General features: G+C 42.0%; 1 protein-coding gene across 1 annotated transcript in view; it reads right to left on the bottom strand.

Annotated features, from left to right (window-relative positions):
* Window positions 1-24,647, bottom strand: part of WDR64 (WD repeat domain 64) — a 62,317-nt gene that overhangs the window by 25,062 nt on the left and 12,608 nt on the right. Inside the window, exons 6-16 of the mRNA XM_035110526.3 lie at window positions 24,471-24,581; window positions 22,631-22,848; window positions 22,200-22,334; window positions 20,846-20,925; window positions 15,872-16,011; window positions 6,039-6,165; window positions 4,143-4,291; window positions 3,595-3,718; window positions 3,224-3,396; window positions 1,523-1,705; window positions 186-313 (exon numbers count right to left, since the gene is read on the bottom strand). Of these exons, the coding sequence (XP_034966417.1) occupies window positions 186-313; window positions 1,523-1,705; window positions 3,224-3,396; window positions 3,595-3,718; window positions 4,143-4,291; window positions 6,039-6,165; window positions 15,872-16,011; window positions 20,846-20,925; window positions 22,200-22,334; window positions 22,631-22,848; window positions 24,471-24,581 (1,568 nt within the window). The remainder of the gene's footprint in view (window positions 1-185; window positions 314-1,522; window positions 1,706-3,223; window positions 3,397-3,594; window positions 3,719-4,142; window positions 4,292-6,038; window positions 6,166-15,871; window positions 16,012-20,845; window positions 20,926-22,199; window positions 22,335-22,630; window positions 22,849-24,470; window positions 24,582-24,647) is intronic.

Below are 24,647 nucleotides of genomic sequence, written 5' to 3'. Positions count from 1 at the left end.
CTGAAATAAAATGGACGGCATGTACAGTACTGGGCAGGGTGATGGCTTCAGGCTGGGGTTCCACCTTCAATTTGCCACACATTTCTACAGTCACTTAAGAGCAAGACTCCCATAAAAGAAATGCAGTTCCGCATTGCAATCTGTTTGGTCTGTGTTGGGTGACTCTCACAGCTTTCATTACTCACATGTGCCTGGCAGTGGCAGATTCAAAATCCCACATGATGATTGCGCCATTTGCACTTGCGGTAGCTAACAAATTGTAACCTTCCACTCTTAGCAGGTCAAAACATTTCACTTCCGTTTTCGGAGGTAGCTGAAAAACGGACAAAAGAAGATTGTTGAAATTGTATTTAAAAGCCGGTATGTACAGTCTCATCCTTTAAAGGAAAGAAAATACCTGCCTTTGCTTCTTAAAATTATTGTTCCAAACTGTGGAAACACAGGACTATGCAATCACTGTGCATTTAAGCATGGCTAGCAGCAAAGAAAAGTGTCATGGCATTTCCCCATCACTCAGTCCAAAGAAAATGACTATATGGCACAAGAGGCTGCCTACATGAAAAGTAGGCTCCCGGAGGCAGAGAAAATTGGAGGGAAAGAGTATGAGATCTTTTTGGCCCAGTGGGCCAGATCTTTGTCTGTCCCCACCCCTGCAGGCAAACATTGACAGATGGCTTTTCCATCCACCCAACCAAAGTCCCTTGCACTGCTCTCTATAATCCCATTGAGTTTTCTCTGTCCCTCTCCAAAGAGACCTCTCAACAGTAAAAACCAAGTTTACTTCATGTGGTTATTTCTCAGTGGTGAGTATATTGTGTACCCAGGCTCCAAGACACTTCCTTCTTAGCAGGTCTTGAAAATAATAATAATTTATTTATACCCCGCCCATCTGGCTGGGTCTCCCCAGCCACTCTGGGCAGCTTCCAACAAAATATTAAAATACAATAGTCTGTCAAACATTAAAAGCTTCCCTAAACAGGGCTGCCTTCAGATGTCTTCTAAAAGTTTGGTAGTTGTTTTTCTCTTTGACATCTGGTGGGAGGGCGTTCCACAGGGCGGGTGCCACTACCGAGAAGGCTGGAAATGCACCCACCTCTAGGAATGGAAGAGAAATTCAGTTCAATTTGCATTTTAATGTGAACCCATCTAATTCTCACTTACTGGAACAACAAGCAAACTGAAACAATAGAGCAAATAAACAAACAGCCACCCATCAAATTTTGCATTTCTTCAAATTTTGCAGTGTAGTTACAAGGCAAGTCATATATACAAAAATGCACATTCAAGGATAATCTATGCATTGAAATGCATGCATTAGTAAAAATAACATATACAAATGCATTTTATTGGGGGAAACTGCACACAAAAATGTGTATATTAGGATAAATTTAAATTAAAATGCTGAATTTTCATGAGGATTTTTTTTGTCAACTGGTATGGGTATGTGGTGGACTGAAATGAAGTTTGGAAAAAATGAGAAAATGAGAGAAACTGAAATGGACAGATTTGCAATCAAACTCACCTCAGTCTTTGATTTTTTCACAGGCACCTTATCAAGCAGCAGCTGAACATCTGGAAAGAATCCATTACTTTTCTTGGCATTGGGACTCAGTTTTAGGGACATGAGTGGATTGCCTTGTAGAGCAATTGATACTGCTTCAGGAAGCTCCCAAGTAATGCACAGATAAACTTCACCTTCATTACCCTAGGAGAACAAGGAGTTGGAAGAATAGTAGCACAGAAAAAATTGAGAATCAACTTGGCACAATTTATTTCTTCAAATATAAATATTTTGGGGTGGTGGGTTTTCTAACTGAGGCTAACTTAATTATTCATTTTGGGGAGGCACTTCAGATATACTGGGGAGACCAGAGCAGCACACAGAAACGCCGTTTACCTTCCCGCTGTAGCGGTACCTATTTATCTACTTGCACTTTGACGTGGGCAGGAGCTGGGACCGAGCAACGGGAGCTCACCCCGTCGCAGGGATTTGAACCGCCGACCTTCTGATCAGCAAGCTCTAGGTTCTGTGGTTTAACCCACAGCGCCACCTGCGCCCCATATATATATATATATATATATATATATATATATATATATATATATATATATATATATTACAGTGGTGCCTCGCGGCAAAAAACACACACAACACAACAAAACAAATAAACGCCAAAAAAATTCGTCTTGCAAAGCATGGCCATACAAAACTTCGTCTTGCAAGTGACCAAAAACATCACAAAACGCTTTCGTCTTGCGAGTTTTTCAATGTGCGAGGCATTCGTCTTGCGAGATACCACTGTATATATGAATGAGAGAGAGAAGGATTTTTATTAAAGATTTTCTTGGGTTACAAAAAAGTACATTCATTGTCTCTACAATTTCCAGATCAGTTACATTCCATGTGAGACATTAATGTTGTATGCAGTATAAGGTTGGGGGAGAAGAGAAGGAGAAGGGTGGTGGTGTCACGGGACAGCAAGGAGACTCCCTCGAGTGGGGGGGGGGGGGAAGGAGAGTCAGAACTGGAATGGTCAGAAGAAGGAAATCAGGAAGTGACGGAAGAGGCAGAGGGGGAAGAGACCAGCCAAGAGATGTCAAGGCTCTCTGATGCTAGAAGGGAGCCTCAAGCCACACAGGAAGTTCAGGGACAGAGGGAGAGAGGGACAGGAAAGGATAGAGTTAAAACGTAGGGATCAGAGGCCTCTCACGATATTTTCCCGCTTAATGTGCTGGTGGAGTAGTCGGAAAAAAAGCCACTCCCCAAATCTGAAACATCAGACTCGGACGCATGAGTTGTAACTGTGCTGTTTGTATGTATGTAAAATAAAGGACTGTAAATATCACACTGAGAGGGTGATTGTTGCAAAGAGTAGCCACCGCCTTGACAGGTGGCGAATTTACATTATTTTACTTAGTGTTTGTGTGAGGTTTTTGTGTCTGTGTCACTTGGGTACCGGGTAGGTTCTCTTTCATTTATTATTTTTCCTTGGCAGTGAGAGAGGTTGGAAGAGCAGGGCATGGTTGGTTGCCTTTAGTTGAGATATACTGGATATATTGAACCACGGGAGGAATTAAACCCCTTCCTGTTACAAATGCCCTGTTAGTGCAAGCACCGTTTTTAACATTGTGTTCTAATGCTGTAACTTGCTCTGGGACCTAAGGGTGAAGGATGTATAATTAATTGACAAACAAACCAAATAAAAACAAGCTATAACAAAACCTGAACAATTTTGATAGTCCCACTGTACTCCAAGACCAGGATGACATGTCTACTTCCACTAGCCTTCAGGTAAACCATTTGCATCAGCCAGTGTTCATTAACTGTGCTTTCCCTGATTAAAGGCAAAACTTTAAGTTGCTGTCCACTTCCAAAATCCCAAGTCTTCACAGTTCCTAAACGTGCAACAAAGCAGAAGGAATGTCACTCATCATGGAAGCACCTGAGATTTCTCCTTGTCATATATGGCCTTCATTATGAAGTCCTAGAGTACTGAAAATAGGTTCCAGTTAAGTATTCTTACAGCCCCCATCACAAAGCAATTATATAAAGATGTGGGGTTATTACAATCTGCAATTATAACACTGTTTTACCATCGCATGCTCCAGTGGCAAGGTGGAATCCATTTTTATCAATTGCTGCACATGTCAACTCAACATTAGGTCCATGGGCATCCTCTATCTGGTATATTTGTTGGCCTGTTTCCAGTTCCCAGACCTAAAGATAAAGTGAATTATATGGAATTCAACCTACACAGGTGTATATATATATATACACACACACACACACACACACACACATAATTGTCACTCTTTTCAAATATCTATAGTAAACATTAAGCTAAGGGAATAAGAGAAAGTAGAAAGGAAAAAGCTAAGAATTCCTATTCTTAACATTTTCTCCTGGGTTTAATGCAGGGATCGGGAACCTGTGGCCCTCTCAATTCATCTCCCATCAGCCTTGGTAAGGATGGCCAATGGTCTAGGATGAAGGAAGCTAAAGTCCAGCAACACCTGGTCCCTCATACCTGGCTTACCAATCTGTAGGAAGATACAGCCCCCCAGATAGCCCACTTGCTCTTAACTCCTTTGTGCAAAACATTTTGCTTTGCATTTGAAAAGTTTGCAGGATTCATACTCACCTTTACGATTGATTCAGAACAGATAGTTAGAATTTGGTGAAAGACTTTGTTGTAAATCAGCACATTGATGCTCCTCTCATGCGTCTGGGGAACCTGTTTTGTGTCTTGTATAACTCGCGTGAGAGGATAAATATCAATCACAGCTGATCCTGTGAATCATATAATAAGGGTTATTGCATCCGGTTGCATGCTATTGCCAGCCACTCTGGCAAACATGTCTGACAGGGGTGGGTAAACCTTTTCAGCCCAAGGGCTCCGCTGAGGGTCAGCTAGCGCTCCAAGGGCAGCATGCCAGTGAAGAGTACTCCCTAACCACACATAAAGATTGGGTTGGCCTTACTGGTGTGTCCACACAGCACCAACCGCCCTGCAACCTCAGGCCTCGCTGATAAGCTGCAGAGATGCTGGTGCTGGGAGGTCAAGAGCATGCCACCGCTATGCCTGACTGCGAGACCCATCATGAATGTTGCCTGACTCTGCAAGGACCACCATGAGCTCTTGATCATGCAGGGTGTGTATGAGAGGAAGAGAGTGGTTGAGTGGCATGGGCAATGAAAATGGGAGCCTGCCCTTTCTGAAAAAGCAGAGAGGATACAACATATAAAGATTGAGTCTCTTGCACATATTACAGCAGAACAAAGCACCTATGGAAAGATTAATAGTGAGTGCACTTCTTCACCAAAAGTGAAAGACAAATATATGTATGTTTTTTTCAAGATGGGGAAAACGAGGGGGAAAGTTGCTATAGGGAACTGTCACTGGCCTCAATGACCCATCAAGTATTCTTATCTGAAGGCAGCCCTGCACAGGGAAGCTTTATAAGTTTTAAGGGTTTATCATGTTTTATATACCCCTATTTAGGAAACAGGGGGAGATTGCCCAGTTGTTGAGCGTTGTTGTTTTTTTGAGGGGGGATTGCCGACGACCGCTCACCTGCCTGACCGCTACTGACAATCGCACACCTCGCCAAAGCCGCCAGTCGCTAGCTCAATTGCTGCAGCAGCAGCTAATCGCCAGCAGGCCTTGCCGCAGCCACCAATCACCGCTTACAATCTCATGCTCACGGCTAACACCAATTGCCCACTGCCCCTCTGCACTATCCGTGTATAAGACGAACCACAATTTCAAACATTTTTTGATATTAAAAAAAACACCATTGTCTTAGACACGGAAAAATGCAGCATGTTGGAAACTGCCCAGTCAGATAGGTGGGGTACAAATTAATTAATATTATTAATTAATTTTATTAAAACACTGTGGTGGTGAGGAGGAAGAAGAAGAGGTACAGTGGTGCCTCGCTTAACGAATGCCCTGCTTAACGAAATTTCCGCTTAACGAAAGGTTTTTTTCTAGCGGAGGTTGCCACACTAGACGAATTCATTTTACGAAAAATTTGTCTAGCGAATCACGGTTTCCCATAGGAATGCATTGAAATTCAATAAAATTTCAATGCATTCCTATGGGATTCGCTAGACGAATTTTTCGTTATAAGAAAAGACCCGTGGAACGAATTAAATTCGTCTAGCGAGGCACCACTGTATATCTACCTTACATATCTTACAGGAATTCCTGCCTCTGTGGCTATGAACCATGATAAATCTATTTTCAGACTTTACTTCACATGAAAATTATGTTCAAGATTTTAATAGATGCCAAATAAGTGCTTCTCAAGGACAAAAAGACACAAGATGCTTGTGGCTTTGAATCATCAGCATCATAGGATGGGATTGCTTTAATTATTTAAAGCCACCTGTTTGTTTTCCTCCCATTTCTGTAGCTACTCTTGGTCTAAACAACACAGCTGGGGGCCATACATTTACTTTCCACGATTATGTATCGGCACCTCAGATTTATATCTGAAGAGGTATTTTGCTCCCAATGATTAGACAAACACACCTGTAATAAGTGTGCCATGGTTATTGTCAAATACCATAGTAAAGATTTGTGTCTCTCTAGGCCCTGCTTGGGAATCGTGGAAGACCTGCATCAGTGAAAGTGTCTGGATATCCCACACTCTGAAAATCTGAAAGAAAACCAAGATGGGTTATCTTGTTGTACAAAAACTGCATTTATTTATATATGTCATTCATCTGCTGCCCCATAACACAAAGTTATCTGGGTGGTTTCCAAAGAATAGGTTGTGAAAAACAGAAACCAAACAATAACAATGCAACAAAACAGAGCTTCACACACAAACAAAATTAAAAACAGATTTATTTATTTTTTAAAAAGGCCCAGACTGCCTAAATTATGTATATGACTTGGAATCAATTCAAGGTCTCCTCACTGTATTGTTTTATATGCCTGTTTAAAAAGGCCTTCAGTGCAATATTTCCTCTTTCTGGGATTTTGCTGTTTTAATTCTGATGGTTGTTAGCATAAAAATCAGGTACACCGCATGTGGGAAATAAAAAGTTTATTTATAAAAAATTGGGTTTTTATGCTAATATTTTTGTTTATGATTTGTTTGAGTTGTGGATTATTTTATATTTTATAACCATTGCTTTTGATACTTATCTGCCTTAATTTTTTATCTGAAAAATAAGCTTTGAAAAGAACTGATTTGGTTACCAAAAACCAGCATTATTTCTCACTTTTTCTTAAAAGCCAGCGTGGATACTTTATTTAATTTTTTCTACCTGCATCATTTGGGCAAAACCTAATTCGCATTTCCTAGCAATGTTAATGCCTTCTATTCAGCAGGACTAACAGCATTTAGAAGACCACAATCTCATGTTTCAGTGCCACAAATTTCTCAATTAAAAGTCAATGCATTTTTTTTAAAAAAAATGTTAACAATTACTGCATCAGAACAATTATAGTAGCATCAATGACAAGATACTGTCAGAGATCTATGCCTATGCAGTGTGCCAAAACTATGCTGATCACAGCACACATGAGCATTATTAAATTCAGGGCTTGATGGACAGTTGTCTCCAGACACTTGAGCTCAGCAATGACAAACTAACATATAACATAAAACGTTCCCACAGATCTTCATGTGCTGTGGATTGAATGTTTTGGGATATTTATAGATGTACCAGTGTGTTTGCATCATCGCTGCAATATATGGTTTTAAAAACACCCTTCTGTTTGCAAGCCTGCCTGTTTTTTGAAGAGAAGTTCCAAAACAAGGAGCAATCATTTTATATTCAATTTGTGAAATTACTAACGTTCTGGGGGGCTCTTGGCCGAACAGAGTTAATCGGATTGAGGATCATGCTGAGAGCCAGATGGCTGCCTAATAGCTTTGTATGGCTTTGTTATCACATCTGTCATAAGCTACCTGTTTTTGGTTCTGTGCTCCCTGCTTCTTCCTAAGAGAGAGAGCTGAATGGATAAAAACTCTCATCAGTACAAAACTGCCGTTGCAGAGGATGAACTCCTCTCAACAAAAGCAGCAAGCCCATCTCTACTTCTCCCTCTCTCCTTTTAAAAAGTCTAGTGAAACAACATGTCATAATAAACACAACAACCAAGGAAATGACAGAGGAACTAGGAGTGCAGTGGTTTGGTATCATAGCAGATCCATTGAAATTAATAAACTACCCTACATTATTAAATATTATATGGAGAGAAGTGATGGCACCGGTGCATCCCTCTGCAATGTCCACTTCAAGCATCGGATACATAGTGTAAACTGCCATGTGCAAAATGTTGTTCTTTGCCTCTCGCTAAGCAACCTTATTTCTGGCCAGAAATCCTGAAGGTGTTTTCTTTTGTCTAAGCTACACTGAAATCTATGGGATGTTTGGAATTCCATTCCTCCTGTGCTGCAGGTGTGTGGGATTGTTACATGTCACATGTCTGTGTTTACATTCCAGCACTGATTGTTGGAGTCTTGTGAGCCGAAAGTGAGGTATACGCTGTTCCGCTCTGTATAGCTATTGCTTTTGCAGTTCTCTCTCCGAGGAAGGAAGACAGAGAGAGAAGCCATGTTTTCTTTGTTATGTTACGTTTGATTTTGTGCGCAATAAATTAGGCTTAGAGGTTACACCTCAAGGCTGAGCTTCTGTTTGGACTCTGCTAGTTGTGTGCTCATGTCCTTGGATATGGGTTACATCAGCGTGACGGGAGACCGGAGTGATGAATCCTGGGCAACGCTGAGTGGGGGGGGGGGGAGGCACTGGCCTCGGTGTTATTACCCAACATGGAACAGTTGAATTATGGACAAGGGTACCACGTCCATTATCTATACATGCATACTGTACATTTGCTTTAGACTGGACATTTTCAGCCTAAGCCAGGCATCCCCAAACTGTGGCCCTCCAGATGTTTTGGCCTACAACTCCCATGATCCCTAGCTAACAGGACCAGTGGTCGGGGAAGATGGGAATTGTAGTCTAAAACATCTGGAGGGCCAAAGTTTGGGGATGCCTGGCCTAAGCTGTGTATGCATGCGCCAAGAGTCTCAAAATTCCTAGAGTAATCCATGGTCTGCAGGCCACATCTGACTTTCAATACTTTTTTGTAGCCTGAAAATACCCCCTTTTTATTATTTTCTGATCCTTTGGTATCCCACTATGATGATGTCAGGATGCCAACAGATATTTTTGTGTCCACAATGCCTTTCCCCAGTGTTCCCCACTTTTAAATGTTTGTTTTATGTGTTTGTGTGTCTGTGTGTCAATGTTAACAAAAATGTATTTATTAGTGTTTTACAAACAAATGCAAAGTCCCCCAAAAGATTAGCCACCCCTGTACTAAATGGATCTTCACTCTTAAACTGACCGTACTTAACAATTAGAATCTTAGAATTGTAGAGTTGGAAGGGACCAGAAGGGTCATCTAGTCCAACCTCCTGCAATGCAGGTATCTTTTGCCAAACATGGGGCCTGAACCCACAACCCTGAGATTAAAAGTTTCATGCTCTCCCAACTGAACTACCAAGGCAGATAAATTGTTTATTTCTCCATCAGCTAAAGAGTTTATTGTGTCACCATGCTGTCTTGTTCCACAAGAAAAGGAACCACCATATGTTCTATATAGAAGTCCAAATTATAGTTTGGATTTCATTTTTCCATTCAAGCATCCCATCCCTCAGGATGCACTTGACCTAGAGTTTCCCACAATTTGTCAGGGAAGGACACATTAAATTTTGATTAAAGTCAGTGGATTCCAAAAGTAATTGCATTTTAAATCACTTTCTCTAGCACCAAGATGAAAACTAGTAGCAAAAACATAAATATAACATCAATCAATTTTATGGGGGCACAACTTGAATGAAATGTTATTATGGTTTCACTCAGACTGAAGACAGATTTTGCCTCTAATGCTCAAATCAACTTTAAATAAGAACCGCTTGGAATGCATTCAGTGGAAATGACTTTTTTACCGTCTGATGAAATCAATGGTTTTAAATGAGCTTAACTATGACTGGATTCTTCCCCTTTAAGATCCAATTTAAATATATACAGTTGTATAAACAAATAGTACTTTAAAAGGGTTTCGTTTGCATTTTAAAAACAGTAATTCAAATGTAGATGCACCTTATATTTTAAAATGCCTCTCTTGTTTTATATTATTGAATGTATAGTAATATGTGGCATATTCTAGACAAAACACTGTTCCCAGGATCACTTGTGAAAATGATGTAGCACAGTGTAGCCAACAAGCTGCTCTCTAGACGAGGCATAGGCAAACTCAGCCCTCCAGATGTTTTGGGACTAAGGTAAGTGTGTATAGCATGGGGTTGTCAACCTGGTCTCTAGTGCCCACTAATGGGCATTTCAGGTGGGCAGTAGGGGGGACCCAGGTGGCGCGGGGGACCCAGGTGGTGCTGTGGGTTAAACCACAGAGTCTAGGGCTTGCTGATCAGAAGGTCAGCGGTTCGAATCCCTGCAATGGGGTGAGCTCCTGTTGCTTAGTCCCAGCAGTTCGAAAGCACATCAAACTGCAAGTAGATAAATAGGGACCGCTCCGGCGGGAAGGTAAACGGCGTTTCCGTGCGCTGCTCTGGTTCGCCAGAAGCAGCTTTGTCATGCTGGCCACATGACCCGGAAGCTGTCTGCTGACAAACACCGGCTGCCTCGGCCTATAGAGCGAGATGAGCACCGCAACCCCAGAGTCGGACACGACTGGACCTGATGGTCAGGGGCCCCTTTACCGGGGGGTTCTACGGCACAAGCTGAATCCTCCTTCCATCGAGCACTGGTGGGCGGTAAGGAAATTTTACCATCAAGAAATATGCATTAGTGGGCGGTAGGTATAAAAAGGTTGACTACCCCTGGTGTATAGGGTTGCAGCCTTACTCCTTAGCAAGTGCCATATGATCTGTGATTTAGAGTTTTGATTTAGCTTTTTTAGAAAGTCGGTATTTTGTGCAGGATTTACAATCAGTGTTACAGATTTGGAATGTGAAGAGTAGAAATCAAGAAATGGTAGTGTTTAGATAATATTTGGGACATTGAAAGGAAAATACAGGCTGCAGCAGTTCTCCTGGGTGTAGCCCATGCTCACTAGCCAGACTAGGCTGGCTGAATGTAGCTCATTATGGAACAATAAGCAGTGGTCACCTCAAGAGGAATCCCCCAGCTCTGTCTAAAGCAGAGGTTACCAAGGTGGCAGGGAGGGGTGTGAGGTGACAGGAAGGAGCTTCGGGTTTTGGCAGGGTTTTCTAGGAAGAAAAAAGGAAGTCAGGCAGCACTCCAAGTGGGGCCTGGAAGGCCAGAACCATCTTGGCTGCTGGCTGGGAAGGCGGCAGCCCAGAAACTTGGGAGCATGGCTGGCTGCTCTGGACTCCAGCTGGCAGAAGCCATGAGAGAAGCAGAGAGAGAGAGAGAGAGACTCTTGAGATGACAATGTTGTAAGATCTGCAACTCCCTCCACGTACATGCAGGTTGTATATACAGTGGAACCTCGGTTTGTGAACACCTCGGTTTACGAATTTTTGGTTTACGAACGCCGCAGACCCGTCTGGAACGGATTAATCCACTTTCCATTACTTTCCATGGGAAAGTTTGCTTCAGTTTATGAACGCTTCAGTTTATGAACAGACTTCCGGAACCAATTGTGTTCACAAACCGAGGTTCCACTGTATATGAATAAGCCATATTATATCTCAAAGTCACTACAGTCTCTGCCGTGTCTTGATTCTCAATGGAAACACGACCCAGGGTGAGTGCCTGGAATCGCGTGGAAGCTTGTGCACTGCTCAAAAGAGATTGGGGGTTGGCGTAACAATAGGAAGTCTAAAGCTCTAATCTTGGCCCTACTAATCTGCAATGCAAAACATTTCTGGGTCTCGCACCCGATGGCCATGTATACACAATTTTCTAATCTTCAGGATTGTATGCACAGAATTCCATTATGAGTTTAGAGAATTTGGTCTTACACAATGCTTTTCCATGGAAGGCATGATAGCTTTCCATAAATTATTTGGCAATGGATAAATAATATAGCACTTTGAGCTCATTACGTGATGTTTGACGGGCACAGTATTCCTTTGCCATTCAGAAGAGAAAGTTGCCATTTCATAGGTAAGTCCCAAAGCTCTAAAGAGAGAGACAGGAACAAACACTTTCACCTTGATCTTTTTCCTGGTCCTGTGGGCATGAGCTGCAGCAATTATGCAAGCGCCAAATTTAAACATGAGTAACTTTGACACAGTTTGCTGCAAGCGGGGCTGGGGAGTCAGCGCCACCACTGTGCATGTAACAATGCACACACACGCATGGCTGCGTGAGGTCAGGCACAATGAGCAGCCGGGAAATTCCAGCACATTTGCTCAGGACATTTGGAGGTGACCAGCGACAAACCGCTTTGGGGGAAGGCTTTTATTTATAGCGAACAGCACTACTCTAAGTTCTGACAAATTAGAGAACTTGCCTGGACAAAGTAACAAATGACCCTGTCATGCATCTTCATGTAGATTGCCATGTGAGTGCTGGTTTTTGAAACTGAAAACTATGAATCCATGCATAGTTTGGTACTGTTGACTCCGTATCAAAGTAAGTGCACCTCGTGTGAGATTCCACATACTTTTGAATGTGATCTGCCAGTGAATTTTCTTGTGATTGTACTTACAGTTCATACCCTATTTATTGCAACTGAGTCTCCATTATAAAATGTACGTCAGTCTTCCATCCAGAGAGCAACGGGGTGGGGGGTGGGGGGTGGAGAAGAATGGCTATATTCAGTAAGCCTTTCTCTATCAAAGATTTGTATTCACAGATAGGCCCCACAGCTTTCTATTTAAACCCACAGCACTCTGCTGCTTGCTCTCTACAAAGAACCTCTCCGTGAGTAGAAGCAGCCTGCTGAGCCCAGTGCACTATGGGAAAGATCTGTCTAATTTGCAATGTCATTTCAATGGATAGTGTTGGACAATGTGAACAAAGCCCACTTGGCTGGAATCCGGCTAAACTAGAAGAAACCGAGTGAAGCTGAGTATTTTAAAATAAATTGTGGATATGGCTTACAAAAGTCAGACTTTTGCAACATTACAACTATACCGTCTAGAATAGTAACATTTATAACAATACATCCTGAAAGCATTTATGATGTTTATGAATGGAAGTGATTATGTTTTTATATTTGTTGGAAGCCGCCCAGAGTGGCTGGGGCACCCCAGTCAGATGGGTGGGGTACAAATATAATAATAATAATAATAATAATAATAATAATAATAATAATAATAATCACCATCACCATCATCATAATCATAATCATCTCTTTTTCTGATTAGGTTACTAACCAAGTGGGTATGGGAATGTTCTGGACACCGTTTTATCTTGATTTAAGAAAAGGATCTGACAAAGTTCTCACTGTATCTTGATGAAATAGAAAGCTGAGCTGGATCCCCCCCCCCAAAAAAAATGCCATTCAACAAAGACAAATGCAAAGTTTTGCATTTCGGACAATAAAAAAAAATGCACAGGTAGCAGACTTCAAAATAAGGAAAGTAATGAGAAAATGCACTGCATAGAATGAGAACTTGCTCTAATGCAACATCAACAAACCTTCCTGCAAACAACTCGGAATACTCATTAAATAGCCAACATCTCCCTGCAAAATACAGATCCTCTGGGAGCACCCTTGGAAACTTAATGTGGAATTGTTGCACTTTGCTCACTGATATGGGGCAGCCACATGATGTCATCATCAAATGGTTGTCTTATTGGATTTTCCCTGAGTTGCTTCCATCTGTTTTTAGACCACAGATAATCTGGGCCAGTCTCATTTTGAGCTGGGAAGACACATAAGTTTGGCTTCATCTCTGCATCAAGTTCAAAAGTATGGTTTTGCTCCAACCTCTCCAAAACCTAATAAGGGAGCATGATCTGATGGAGTTTTAATGCTGTGAGCCCTACCATCTTATACTCAGCTTGTGTAAATGTGTAAATAAAATCATACATCACAACGATACCACCATCTCAGGTCATCTTCAAAACCTCTCACCACTCAGGAGAGAGGGATGCAGATAACAGAATGTAGTGTTATTTCAGGGGCTGAGACCAATTACCATGCTTCTTCATTTCTTGATGTGAGCTCTTTGAATTGTGGCCAACCTCACATTTCCTCTGGTTTGTTCAATTACACACTTTTAATTGATTTAAATATTTCCCCCACCCCCGTTTTATCAGCTTTATCAGGCCAAATTAATTCGCAGCCATAATCTGACAAGGAATGCTACTGTTCTCCAAGCTCAGGAGAGCAGAGTCACAGCAGGTAGTGAATGGAACATAAGTAGGGAAGCAGATACTGGAACTCAGTTTCCCACTCTGGTGTTGCGCTTGCATCATCAACACTAAGTCTTCTTAATTCCCTCTAATATTTTCCAGAAGGCTTTTGTTTTGCCTTGCTACAAACAAAATACAGTGGACTCTGGCTGGGCTTGCCAAGAGCTCATTCATGCAATGGTAGGCTGATGAGAAAACATAAAATACACTTTTGATACTATAGGGATATAGTAAGGTGTATCTCCTTGCTACACCTGGCAGGTATATTGCTATATTTTTTATTAATAATTTATTATGATTTATATTATATTAACTATATTATTATTATATTAATAAACATTGCTCTGACTCTCTCACTTCCCAGCTACCAGCTTTCCTCCTACCCAGTGAATTTTTTTTAAAGAAAAAAGACTTCATAGTACTCACCATGAAGTAGTTACAGTAAGTGCTACACTTTTAACATTTGGAAAAAAGGGTGCCAGTACTGCATACCCTTGAGCAGCTCAGAAAAAAAGCATTGCTCCTACTTCACATCACTCCATTTCTCGGCTCTCAGATTTTGTCTTTCTAACTACCCTCCAGCTGGGGGAGGGGCCTCCAGCTTTTTGTCGTCTGGCACAGATCCACTTCCTTTGTTCCCCTTAATGGCCCATCACTCAGGCTATCACCTGACCAGAAGCTATTCCAAGAATTAGAAGTAGGGCTCAGACATTAGAAGGGTCTCGGCATACAGCTTACTCTCCCCAAACTCACAACACTATAAACTTATATTCCAATACTATTTTTAAGTGTTATATTCCAGTACAAGTATCAAGAGTGAAAAATATATGTGCAAAACTCGGAAAGAATCAAGATTGCACTCAGGGGCGTTGCTAGCCGCTTTGGCACCTGGGGCGTCAAAGCGGAGGCACCCCACAGGGGCGGGGCACCGCTCCGCAGCGTAGTGATGGCACGCCCCTTGCACTCTCCCTGGACAGAGTCACAAGCGTCGCCTCGCTAGCCCACCCCTCAACTCCACCCAGGGAGAGTGCGTGGCAGCAGGAAGGGAGAGTGTGCGTCGGCCGACAACCTCGCTAGGCGCTGCAGGGGCTTGCTCAGCCAACGCGCGCTCTCCCTGCTGCAGCACGTGCTCTCTCTGGACGGAGGCAAGGGGCGGGCCAGCAAGGGGCGTCACACCACCCACAAGCGTGACGCCACCTCGTGTGCATTTTGGGGCGGGGCGCGTGTTTTGGGGGCGGGGTGGGCAGCTGTGATGGTGCCCCTGGGATCGCACCGCTCAGGGCGGCCCGCCCCCACCGCCCCTATCTTCCTACGCCCCTGATTGCACTGATTGTGCTTTGTTTGTTTACTTTTTCTCTGAAGTCTCCAGAGAAATTCCAACTCATGGCTAAGTCATACCAGGCTCTAGACTGCACGAAGTCCCTTTTGGACTAAAGAAAGAGGAAAGAAAGTAATTGAGTTACCTTTGATGTTAATGCAGATTCTTTTTAGAAATGCCGGTTAAATAAACAATTTCACTATTTGCAAATGGATATATGTTACCAAGATTTTCTATAGTATCCCTTTCTTCATGCAGTCATTTCCCATATATTTATATACTGCTTCCCTGGGCTTTCCCAATATATTCAACATTTTGATTGGGGGAAAGAGATTTAAATAAAGACTTCTGGGAAACATTAAAATGAGTAGTTTTGGACTAATGCACTGTACAGCTGACTACCTCCTACACCCAGAGTTTTTATTCTGGGGGTACACAGGGGTACGCATACCCCTAAGCATTTTGTGAATCTAAGTTTGGCCTCATTGAGGGGCAATATTTCAATATTAGTAAGAAAAATGAGAGTGCCCCTAAGCTTTTTTTAAAAAAAGAAAAAAAAGCACTTCCTATATCTATATGAACTGGAAGGCAGAAGATACCCAAAGGAAAATTGTGGGTTGTCTCATCTCTCTCTCTCTCTCTCTCTCTCTCTCTCTCTCTCTATATATATATATATATAACTGACTGAAGAGAAAGCAGCAGCAGTAAAACATAGTGAAAAAGTAGTTTACCTTTGCAGTCGAAAGGCTAATAATGTGCTGGTCCTTTTCATTGGTGACAATCTCTGTGATGGTAAATAAATGTCCCATCAGCTTCCCCACTGGCTTAGTATTGATGTTAGGATGCCACAAACGAAGAATTTTATCATCTCCTGGAGAAAGGAATGGACCAGTGAGCCTGTTACCAGGGCTGCAGAACAACTCAATACTGGTAGAGTTATTAATATACTAGGATATCATCATCATCATCATCATCATCACCACCACAGACTGGTACATGATATGAGATTATTATCATTACCATATCATTTAGCAGTCTGTTGGGGGGGGGGGGAAGTGCTTACACTTGTATGGTTATTGTTTTTTCTATGCCTCTCAAACCAACATGATGCCATTTTAAGATGTAATCTCCATTTTGGAGGGTGGGAAAGCTCTTTGTCTGAGTTAGTTTGCGCTATTAGCCTGTCAGAAGCAAATTTGTGGGATTTGTATTACTTTCTTCTGTAGTTGCATGTAATACTGTGTTGATATTGCAAGTACCACATGGGACTTCTTAGCTAACTGGTCTAATGGAGAATTCTGTTTCCTCTCTATGTCCTTATTCCTGCTTAGATAACTGTATATTAAGCACCTTTGTAGTAGGTGTTACGTGTCTGACCAGTCACAGATTGTGCAGTGCTACTCTGGGTGGTTTTCTTCTAAATATTATGCAGAGTTAGTTGTTGGCCTCCATCGCTCTTGAGGGACAATGGAAGAGTGCACCACTGAGGGTTAAGTAAAACTGTTGGAGAGTTACAGTGCCAGCTGGCACTGTAACTGCCAAGACTGATACAGGAGAGACATATCTTATTGCAGCTGGGGCAAATGAAGGCACCCAGTTTCACTGTTACGGATGCACCATAGAATTTCTTCTCTCTGGGCTGCTCCCAGAAGTCATTCCTCCTGTGGCCATTGATGTGGATACACAACCTGACTGTCTCCAGGCACTGTGGTCATCTGCAAGGAATTCCCACGGCATGGTTAATATTTCACGGTTCATTTCACGTTTGCAGACATCTTTATAGCACAGAGTTGGTCTGCCAACAGGCATGGTGCCTCAAGCCAACTCCCCATGAAGCACATTCTTGGGGATCCTGCCATCTGCCACTCTGTGTACATGTCCAAGCTAGCATAGACATCTCTGAGACATAAGTGCAAACATACTGGGGATGTGAGCCTGGAAGAGCACCTCTTTGAGACTCTGTCCTGCCATGTGCTGCCCAAAATCTTCATGATGCAGCACATATGGATGGCATTGAGGCATTGCTCCTGGCGGGTAGTGAGTCGTTGCCTACAGCGTGCTCAGCACAAAAGCCTGGTAGATCTTCATCTTGCATCACATTCCTCCATACCCTTTTGGAAAGATGAGCCATTGCCTTTGCTACCTTGCCAATATGCTTGCCAGCTCAGTGTCAATGGAAGTTGCTGGTTATGCTACACCCCAGGTAGACAAAATCATCTACCACCTCAAGCGTGTGGTCACCCATGCTGATGTGTGGAGTGCTGGCAATATCCTGATCCAAGATGTTGGTTCTTCATCAGGCTGATGGTGAGGCCAAACTCCATGCAGGCTTGGGCAAAGCAGTTGATGAGTCTCTGTAGAGCTTCCTCAGAGTGTGCTGTCAAGGCTGCGTCATCTGCAAACAACATCTCTTGGATAAGAGCCCACTGCATGTTTGTCTTGGCGTGGAGACATCAGGTGGAACAGACCCCTCTAGCTCCTTGAACGGAAGCACACACCATCTTCAGTCGAACTGAAGGCATATGAGAGCAATAGGGAGAAGACTATCCCAAAGAGACCCACTGAAATTAGGGTTAGGGTCCATTAATTTCAGTGGGCCTTCTCTGAGTAAAACTTAGTTGACTACCACCCTGTGACACTGGAGTCTCTATTCTTCATGTTTCATGTAGATCTGGTGATCCTACTCCCATGCATATGATTCCTTTGAACTTAACAAGAGTCCTCCCATCTCTTTTAGTGGGAGCAATTCTCTTCTTTCTGTATTCTGCTACCCTGGTAGTAACTGCAGAGGTTTTAAGAAACCATGCTCTGTTCCTGTGTTCCTGACACCTTATCACAGTTGTCAGCCTGTGGACTGATTGAGCCTCTGTTGAAAAAAGTAGACACATCTAGAAAGCAGGTAACCAAAGAATGTATAAATTGCTCAAACTAATACTTTGTGACTAGCTATTTTAGACAGGGGTTTACAGAAATGTTTCAGTAATGCAATTTTAAAATGATTTATTTAGCACCTGGATAGGCTCTGGTTTCAGCATGTTTGCCTGTGTTAGCCTTTATGGCAAGGGGCTGTGCTTCATTTCCCAGCCTTGTGTTTGGGGAGCCAATTACAATACATGTACTTGAAAAAGAAATACTGCTGTCAGTCTTTACAGATGCATAAAATCAAGAGGGTCTAGCATAATGCTAGTTTCCCCCCAACAATTCATTTCCATTACTGTCCCTAGGGTAAGGAAGCTGCCACCATGTTTTGAAGAATAAACTGAGAAATGCTTATATCAGCCTTTCTCAACCTGGTGCCCTCCAGAGGTTTTTTTGGACTCCAACTCCCATCAGCCCCAGCTAGCATGGTCAATAGTCAGAGATGATGGTGGCTGTAGGTCAAAGCATGGGGAAGGCACAAAGTTTAAAATGTTGCTTTGTATCACTATTATGTCTCCGTGACTAGGCATAAGACTGCACTCAAATTCCATTGAAACTTCTTTGAGTTTCAAGAATAAAGCTCTGTTATTTCTTGTGCATCTTTCATCTAAAATGTCAGCCCAGCAGGGATGTTTTTTGGGTGGTGTTGATGATGACACATGGAAGCAGCTGTCCCTCAAACAGAGAACAGTGTGATGATCAGGTGTGGGTAGGTGCGAATGGAAAAAATCATAAGCAATTACATAGTTCCCTGTATTTGTCAAAAAGCAGCATGTGCTATAGAATTGGCTCAGAGAAAGTGTTAGGCAGACTTTGGGCTGTGTAACAATGTATAAAAAGGATTTGAAGGGAGGCAGACCTCTGCAGCATTCATTAAATTTATGACTTCTAAGAATTATGTTGACATGAATGATGAGCAATAAAAGAATACACTCTCCAACCTTCTCCCAATACTTCTGAACAAAATGATGAAAAGACAGTTTCATCAGCAAAGATTTACTGAGTTATAACTCACCGTTTATCAAATGATTTAAAGCGATATTATTCCACTGACAGGCAAGACTTGACAACACTTTATTAGAACGGTACGGTTACAGCCATGGACATCCTAGCAATTAATGCTAAGAATAAATTGCTTTTAGTCCCAAGTATTAGTATTTAGGAGCAGCTGACTCATTTCTTAAATAAGTTCTTGTTTTAGTTGCATGATCAATGCATTCAGCAAATGTTTGTGTAATTCAGTAAAAACTATTGCTAGGATGTCAATTTTTATTTTACAGGGAATAAAATGTTGACTATTTCAGCCACATACTCTCTCTTAATCAATAAGAGGATATTGGTAACCTAACTGTCTATATTTAGCATCAGGCATTTTTATTTTTCTCTGTTGGTTGAGCTACATAGAGTAGTGTTATAGCTGGACCCAAATGTGCTCTGTTTTAGACATACCATATTGGCCTGAATATAAGCCTACCCCCCCCCCCCAATTCTGACCATGAAAAGTTAAAGTCCGGCTTATATTTGCAGTATGCAGCCAGGAACGCAGGGCAAACAGTGCCCACGCATAGTCCCCCATCCTTTCCCCCAAGGCCAGGAAGGGAGAGAGCGAGGAAAGGGAATGACCGCTGGCAATGCAGGAGGAGCGAGGAATGGACTGGCTTATATTCGGGTATTTTTTTTATTTGCCCCCCCCCTCCAAATTTAAAGGTGCGGCTTATATTTGGGTGCAGCTTATATTCAGGCCAATACGGTATTTATTGTCAATTATTCCGCATACTCACTGCTGTTCAACAAACACTGCTGATCTGAACAACTGGAGGCTCATTGTGATGCTGAATACTAACCTAGCAAAGCCTAGGTGATCCACCTGCAATTTGAGATGATTATTTCACTTTCTCTATAACAAACCTATGTCATCCCAGGCATGAAACATGGCAGACAACTAGGAGAAACACCAACAGTCTGAAATGATACTATATAGGAAGACTCTGTATGTCTACCGTCTGCTTCTCCTTCACATTAGATTTGGTGCTTAGCAAGAATATGGCAGGATTGCCTTGATGCTGCTACTTCATCCAGAGACTTTCAACTGACGTAAATTGCTGCTGCTACATCATTGTCAGGATGGAGCACAGGAAGACAGGAAGTAGCCTTATACCGAGTCAGGCATTAGTCAGGCAACGTGAGAACAGGACTTTTCTGTGGTGGCTCCGCACTTGTGGAATGTTCTCCCCAAGGAGGCTCATCAAGTGCCTTTGTTGCCTATCTTTAGGTGCCAGGCAAAAACATTCCTCTTCTCCCTGGCCTTTGGCTGCTTAAGCAATCTGTGGCCTTTTAACCTGTGGGAGGTATTGTTTTTGTTTGTTGTTATAGTATGCATTTTTGTTTTTGTTTTATATTGTGAACCCCCTGTGATCTTTGGATGAGGGCATTATAGAAATAACAACAACATTAAAAAATTCCTTCCAGTAGCACCTTAGAGACCAAGTAAGTTTGTTATTGGTATGAGCTTTCGTGTGCATGCATGGTATCTGAAGAAGTGTGCATGCACATGAAAGCTCATACCAATGACAAACTTAGTTGGTCTCTAAGGTGTTACTGGAAGGAATTTTTTTATTTTGTTTCGACTACGGCAGACCAACACGGCTACCTACCTGTAAATAATAATAACAATGATAATGATTTTTTGTAGGCAGCAGCAATAACATTGCAATTATTTAGCAACTGAGAAATTTCGGAAACGATCACCAAGACTTCTTTAGTAGATTGAAGGCATTTTTACCTACCCCCAGTAACAACAATATTGGCTTTTCCACAGTATGTGAAAGCGTTAACTCCCCTTGGTACTGAGAACTCCCTGACAGGCCTGCAATGACAAGAAAACATTTGATCAAATAAGGCTATAAAGTCTTATGCAATGATGGTAGCCTGTTCTCTCTTTCAAAATGGAAAGAGTACCATTAGCCAAAGCAGTACATAATTGTCCACTTTTTTGTTCCCAAAACATCACCAAGGAGCCCTCGGAGCCCAGGATCAGATCCTTACTCTAGGTTCTGCCTGGTGAGTCCTCAACTACTCAGGGAGGAAAGGACTCTCCCCCTGTAAATTCTGTCTGCTATCTCTGGGCTCGCCACCAAGGGCTGGAAGCTCAGGCATCCTTCCACACTTAACTCTTTCTCTTTCTCACAGTTCTTTATCTCTATAAAGGTAAAGGGACCCCTGACTGTTAAGTCCAGTCACGAATGACTCTGGGGTTGCGGCACTCACCTCGCTTTAATGGCCGAGGGAGCTGGCATACAGCTTCCGGGTCATGTGGCCAGCATGACTAAGCTGCTTCTGGCAAAGCAGAGCAGCGCATGGAAACACCATATAAATAAGTATTCTGCTCTGGTGGCTTTGCTGGGGCAGAGGTTCTGCCCTTCTTTGCCCCTTTATTTCTCTCTCGTGCAATATTAATAAGAAGCTGGAAGAGCCATAGCTCAGTGGTACAATCCCCAGCACCTCCAGGTAGGGCTGGGAGAGAACCCTGCCTGGAACCCTGGAGAGCCACGGCCAATTAGGGCAGACAGTACTGTACTGAGTTAGATCAACCAATGGCTTGTCTTGGTATCTGGCAACTTCCTATAGTCCTATGTAGTGGGAACAAACCCTTTTTTTGTATTTGACTCTACATTGTGTGTGTGTGTGTGTGTGTGTGTGTGTGTGTGTGTGTGTGTGTAAAACTTTATAATGTTATGGTATTCATTGTGTGTTTGAATATTTGGGGGGAATGTTAGTTAATGCTGATGTTTGCTTTTTTCTGAAAATTACCTATTTGTTAATACTTTATGTTGTTGTTGTTTAGTCATTTAGTCATGTTCGACTCTTCGTGACCCCTTATACCCAGAACAATGAAATTTCATGTCACCTCTATGGTGTAGAAGAAAGAAACCAACATTTCAGACTAATAGTGTGTCCTAATTTGCAAGATAGTCGTATGAAAGATCACTTTGGTAGGCTTTACATAACTAATTTTGATTTCATTAAAAAAAACAACCCACAGCTCATATAACTCACAATTCCTTTGAAGTTTTCAATTTGACTTAACCCATACTTGTGCCTATCTGTATGAAAATAATATATAGTACAATAGGGACTTACATGTTGTCTTCGAGTCTTCTCAGGTCATCCAAAACCAAAGAATGAACACTGTCCAAAGAACAGGATCCAAAACAATTCAAGGCTGGAATGTATTTGACTTTCACAACCCAGTCCTCATGTAGCTTGCGTCTGATGCTGGAGATGATAAAACAAAATACTAATTCAAAAATCTATATATATAAGAAATTGAGCTCAGATGGAATATAAATTATACTCTCTATACCAAGTGAATTTGAAATGGAATTTTTTCCCCTTCATGGTTTGCTCTAGCCATATCCCACTGATGTCAAGGACAACCCGGTCCATTGTTCTATACAATATTTATGTTTTGTTTTGTGTCAAGAAGTGTGAAAACTTCTCATCATGGGCTGTCTTTAAAAACAATAACTTTCAGTCTCAATAAAGAGAATTGTCAAAGTATCTGGACTTACCTTTTGAATTTCTTAGAATCAATAACCATAACCTGTGCTTTCTTTTTAGCTTTAGATTGCTTTAGTCCGAAGTCATCGCTGGTCATGGTATACATGTTTACGTATCCCCCGTCATCCCCCAGTAAGATGTCATCCTTCACTAGTAGTTCTGCTGGTCGCTGAACGGCACAAACACAAATAACACAGTGCTCCACGGGTTTGATGATAAAACAATTGTCCTATGAAATGAAGCAGATTGTCGATTAGATGTTTTGGGATTTATTCTATTAATCCACCAATAAGAATTCTTGGCTTAAAATCAAAGATGCTATTCAGAAAATTATGTGAGAAGATAGTTTGAAAGCCCTGGCTGCAACCTGTGAAATATATATACTAGCTTGTCAAATATGCCTAAGTAGTACACAAACCTTTTCAAACAGGTTCATTTTCTGCCATTCTGTCAAAAGCAATTGACATTCCTTAATTAACGCTTCATAATTATTTTTGTAGAGTTCCTGAAGGTCTTGTGTTAATTCTATAAGTAATGCACTGGTTTAGTAGACCAATGGAAATAAAAATGATCACTTTCTTCCCCCATCCCTCCTTTCCGGTATCTATTCTTATCATTTCTGTTTTTGCTTTATTTTCTTTATATGCAGCCACACTTCCACATTCGTTTCTCTGGTGCTGTTGAAGACTGCATAGATTTTCTCTGCATAGGTATCATCTGCATAGAGCTTTATTTTTTGCTGTTTTATTTATTTGGATCCCATTAATCTCTTGATTCTCCTTTATCTCAGCAGCTAGTGGCTCAATGGTGGAAACAAATAATAAAGGGGACAGAGGATGTGCTTGCCTTGTCTCTTGAAATAAATATACTTGATAATATGCCATTCACAAAAACGTCTGCTTTACGATCAGTGCAAGTAGTTTGTACCTCCTGCTAAAAACAACTGAGAACTGTAGTTCTATAAGGGGGACACTAGGAACCTGTCAGGAGAATTCTCAGCAACATCAACAAAGTGTGTGTGTGTGTGAGAGAGAGAGAGAGAGAGAAAGAGAGAGGAAGTGAAGTGCTGTAGCACAGTGGTAGAGCAGAGGCTTTGGGTACCTGTCTGTGACCAACAGAAGCTGTGACCAACAGAAGCTGGACCATTTAAAACAATGAAATGGTAAGGAAGAACTATCCTCACCCCCAGTGCTGTAGTCCCAATCTAGTCCCCTGTTGCTACTTTTAACAATAACACCCCCACAAAAGAGTTACCAGACTATCCAATAACAGATTTCCCATGTCAAGTCTATTTTTGTCCTAAGTGGACAGAGAAGCTACAGCTCTCGTGCCCAGGCTTATATCCCTTCATGATCTAATACAGGAGTCAGCAACCTTTTTCAGCCGTGGGCCGGTCCACCATCCCTCAGACCATGTGGTGGGCCAGACTATATATTGCGGGGGAGGGGGGAAATAAATGAATTCCTATGCCCCACAAACAACCCAGAGATGCATTTTAAATAAAAGCACACATTCTACTCATGTTAAAACATGCTGATTCCTGGACCGTCCGCAGGCTGCATTGAGAAGGCGATTGGGCCGCATCCGACCCATGGGCCTTAGGTTGCCTACCCCTGATCTAATAGGATATTTGCTGCATGTAGGAACTGAGTCCAGTCTCCATTCTCCATACAGCTGCTTACTAGCTACAATGCTTCAGTATGAGATATGCTAACAAGAATGCAGAATAGTTGAATTAAACTGCAGCACAACACACACACAAAAAAAACATTCTTTAGATTTTTGTTTTGTCCCCCTACCCCAAAAACACATATGCACATACACACACACTTGCATGACTCAGTATCTTACTATGGCAGTGCCCGGTGTTTTATAATCCCAGATGATAATTGTTCTTTCTGTCACAGCAACAACACGCTTGAGCTGACTCAGGTAATCACATCCAGTGATCCAGGAGGTGTCCTGATTAAAGAGAAATGTTGGCAGAATCAATAATTCAAGGGATATTTGCAGTCCAAGTATCAACTA

The sequence above is a fragment of the Zootoca vivipara genome, chromosome 3, assembly GCF_965207765.1.
Source record: "Zootoca vivipara chromosome 3, rZooViv2.hap1.1, whole genome shotgun sequence".
Taxonomy (NCBI): domain Eukaryota; kingdom Metazoa; phylum Chordata; class Lepidosauria; order Squamata; family Lacertidae; genus Zootoca; species Zootoca vivipara.
This window is presented reverse-complemented; position numbering and strand designations above follow the sequence as displayed.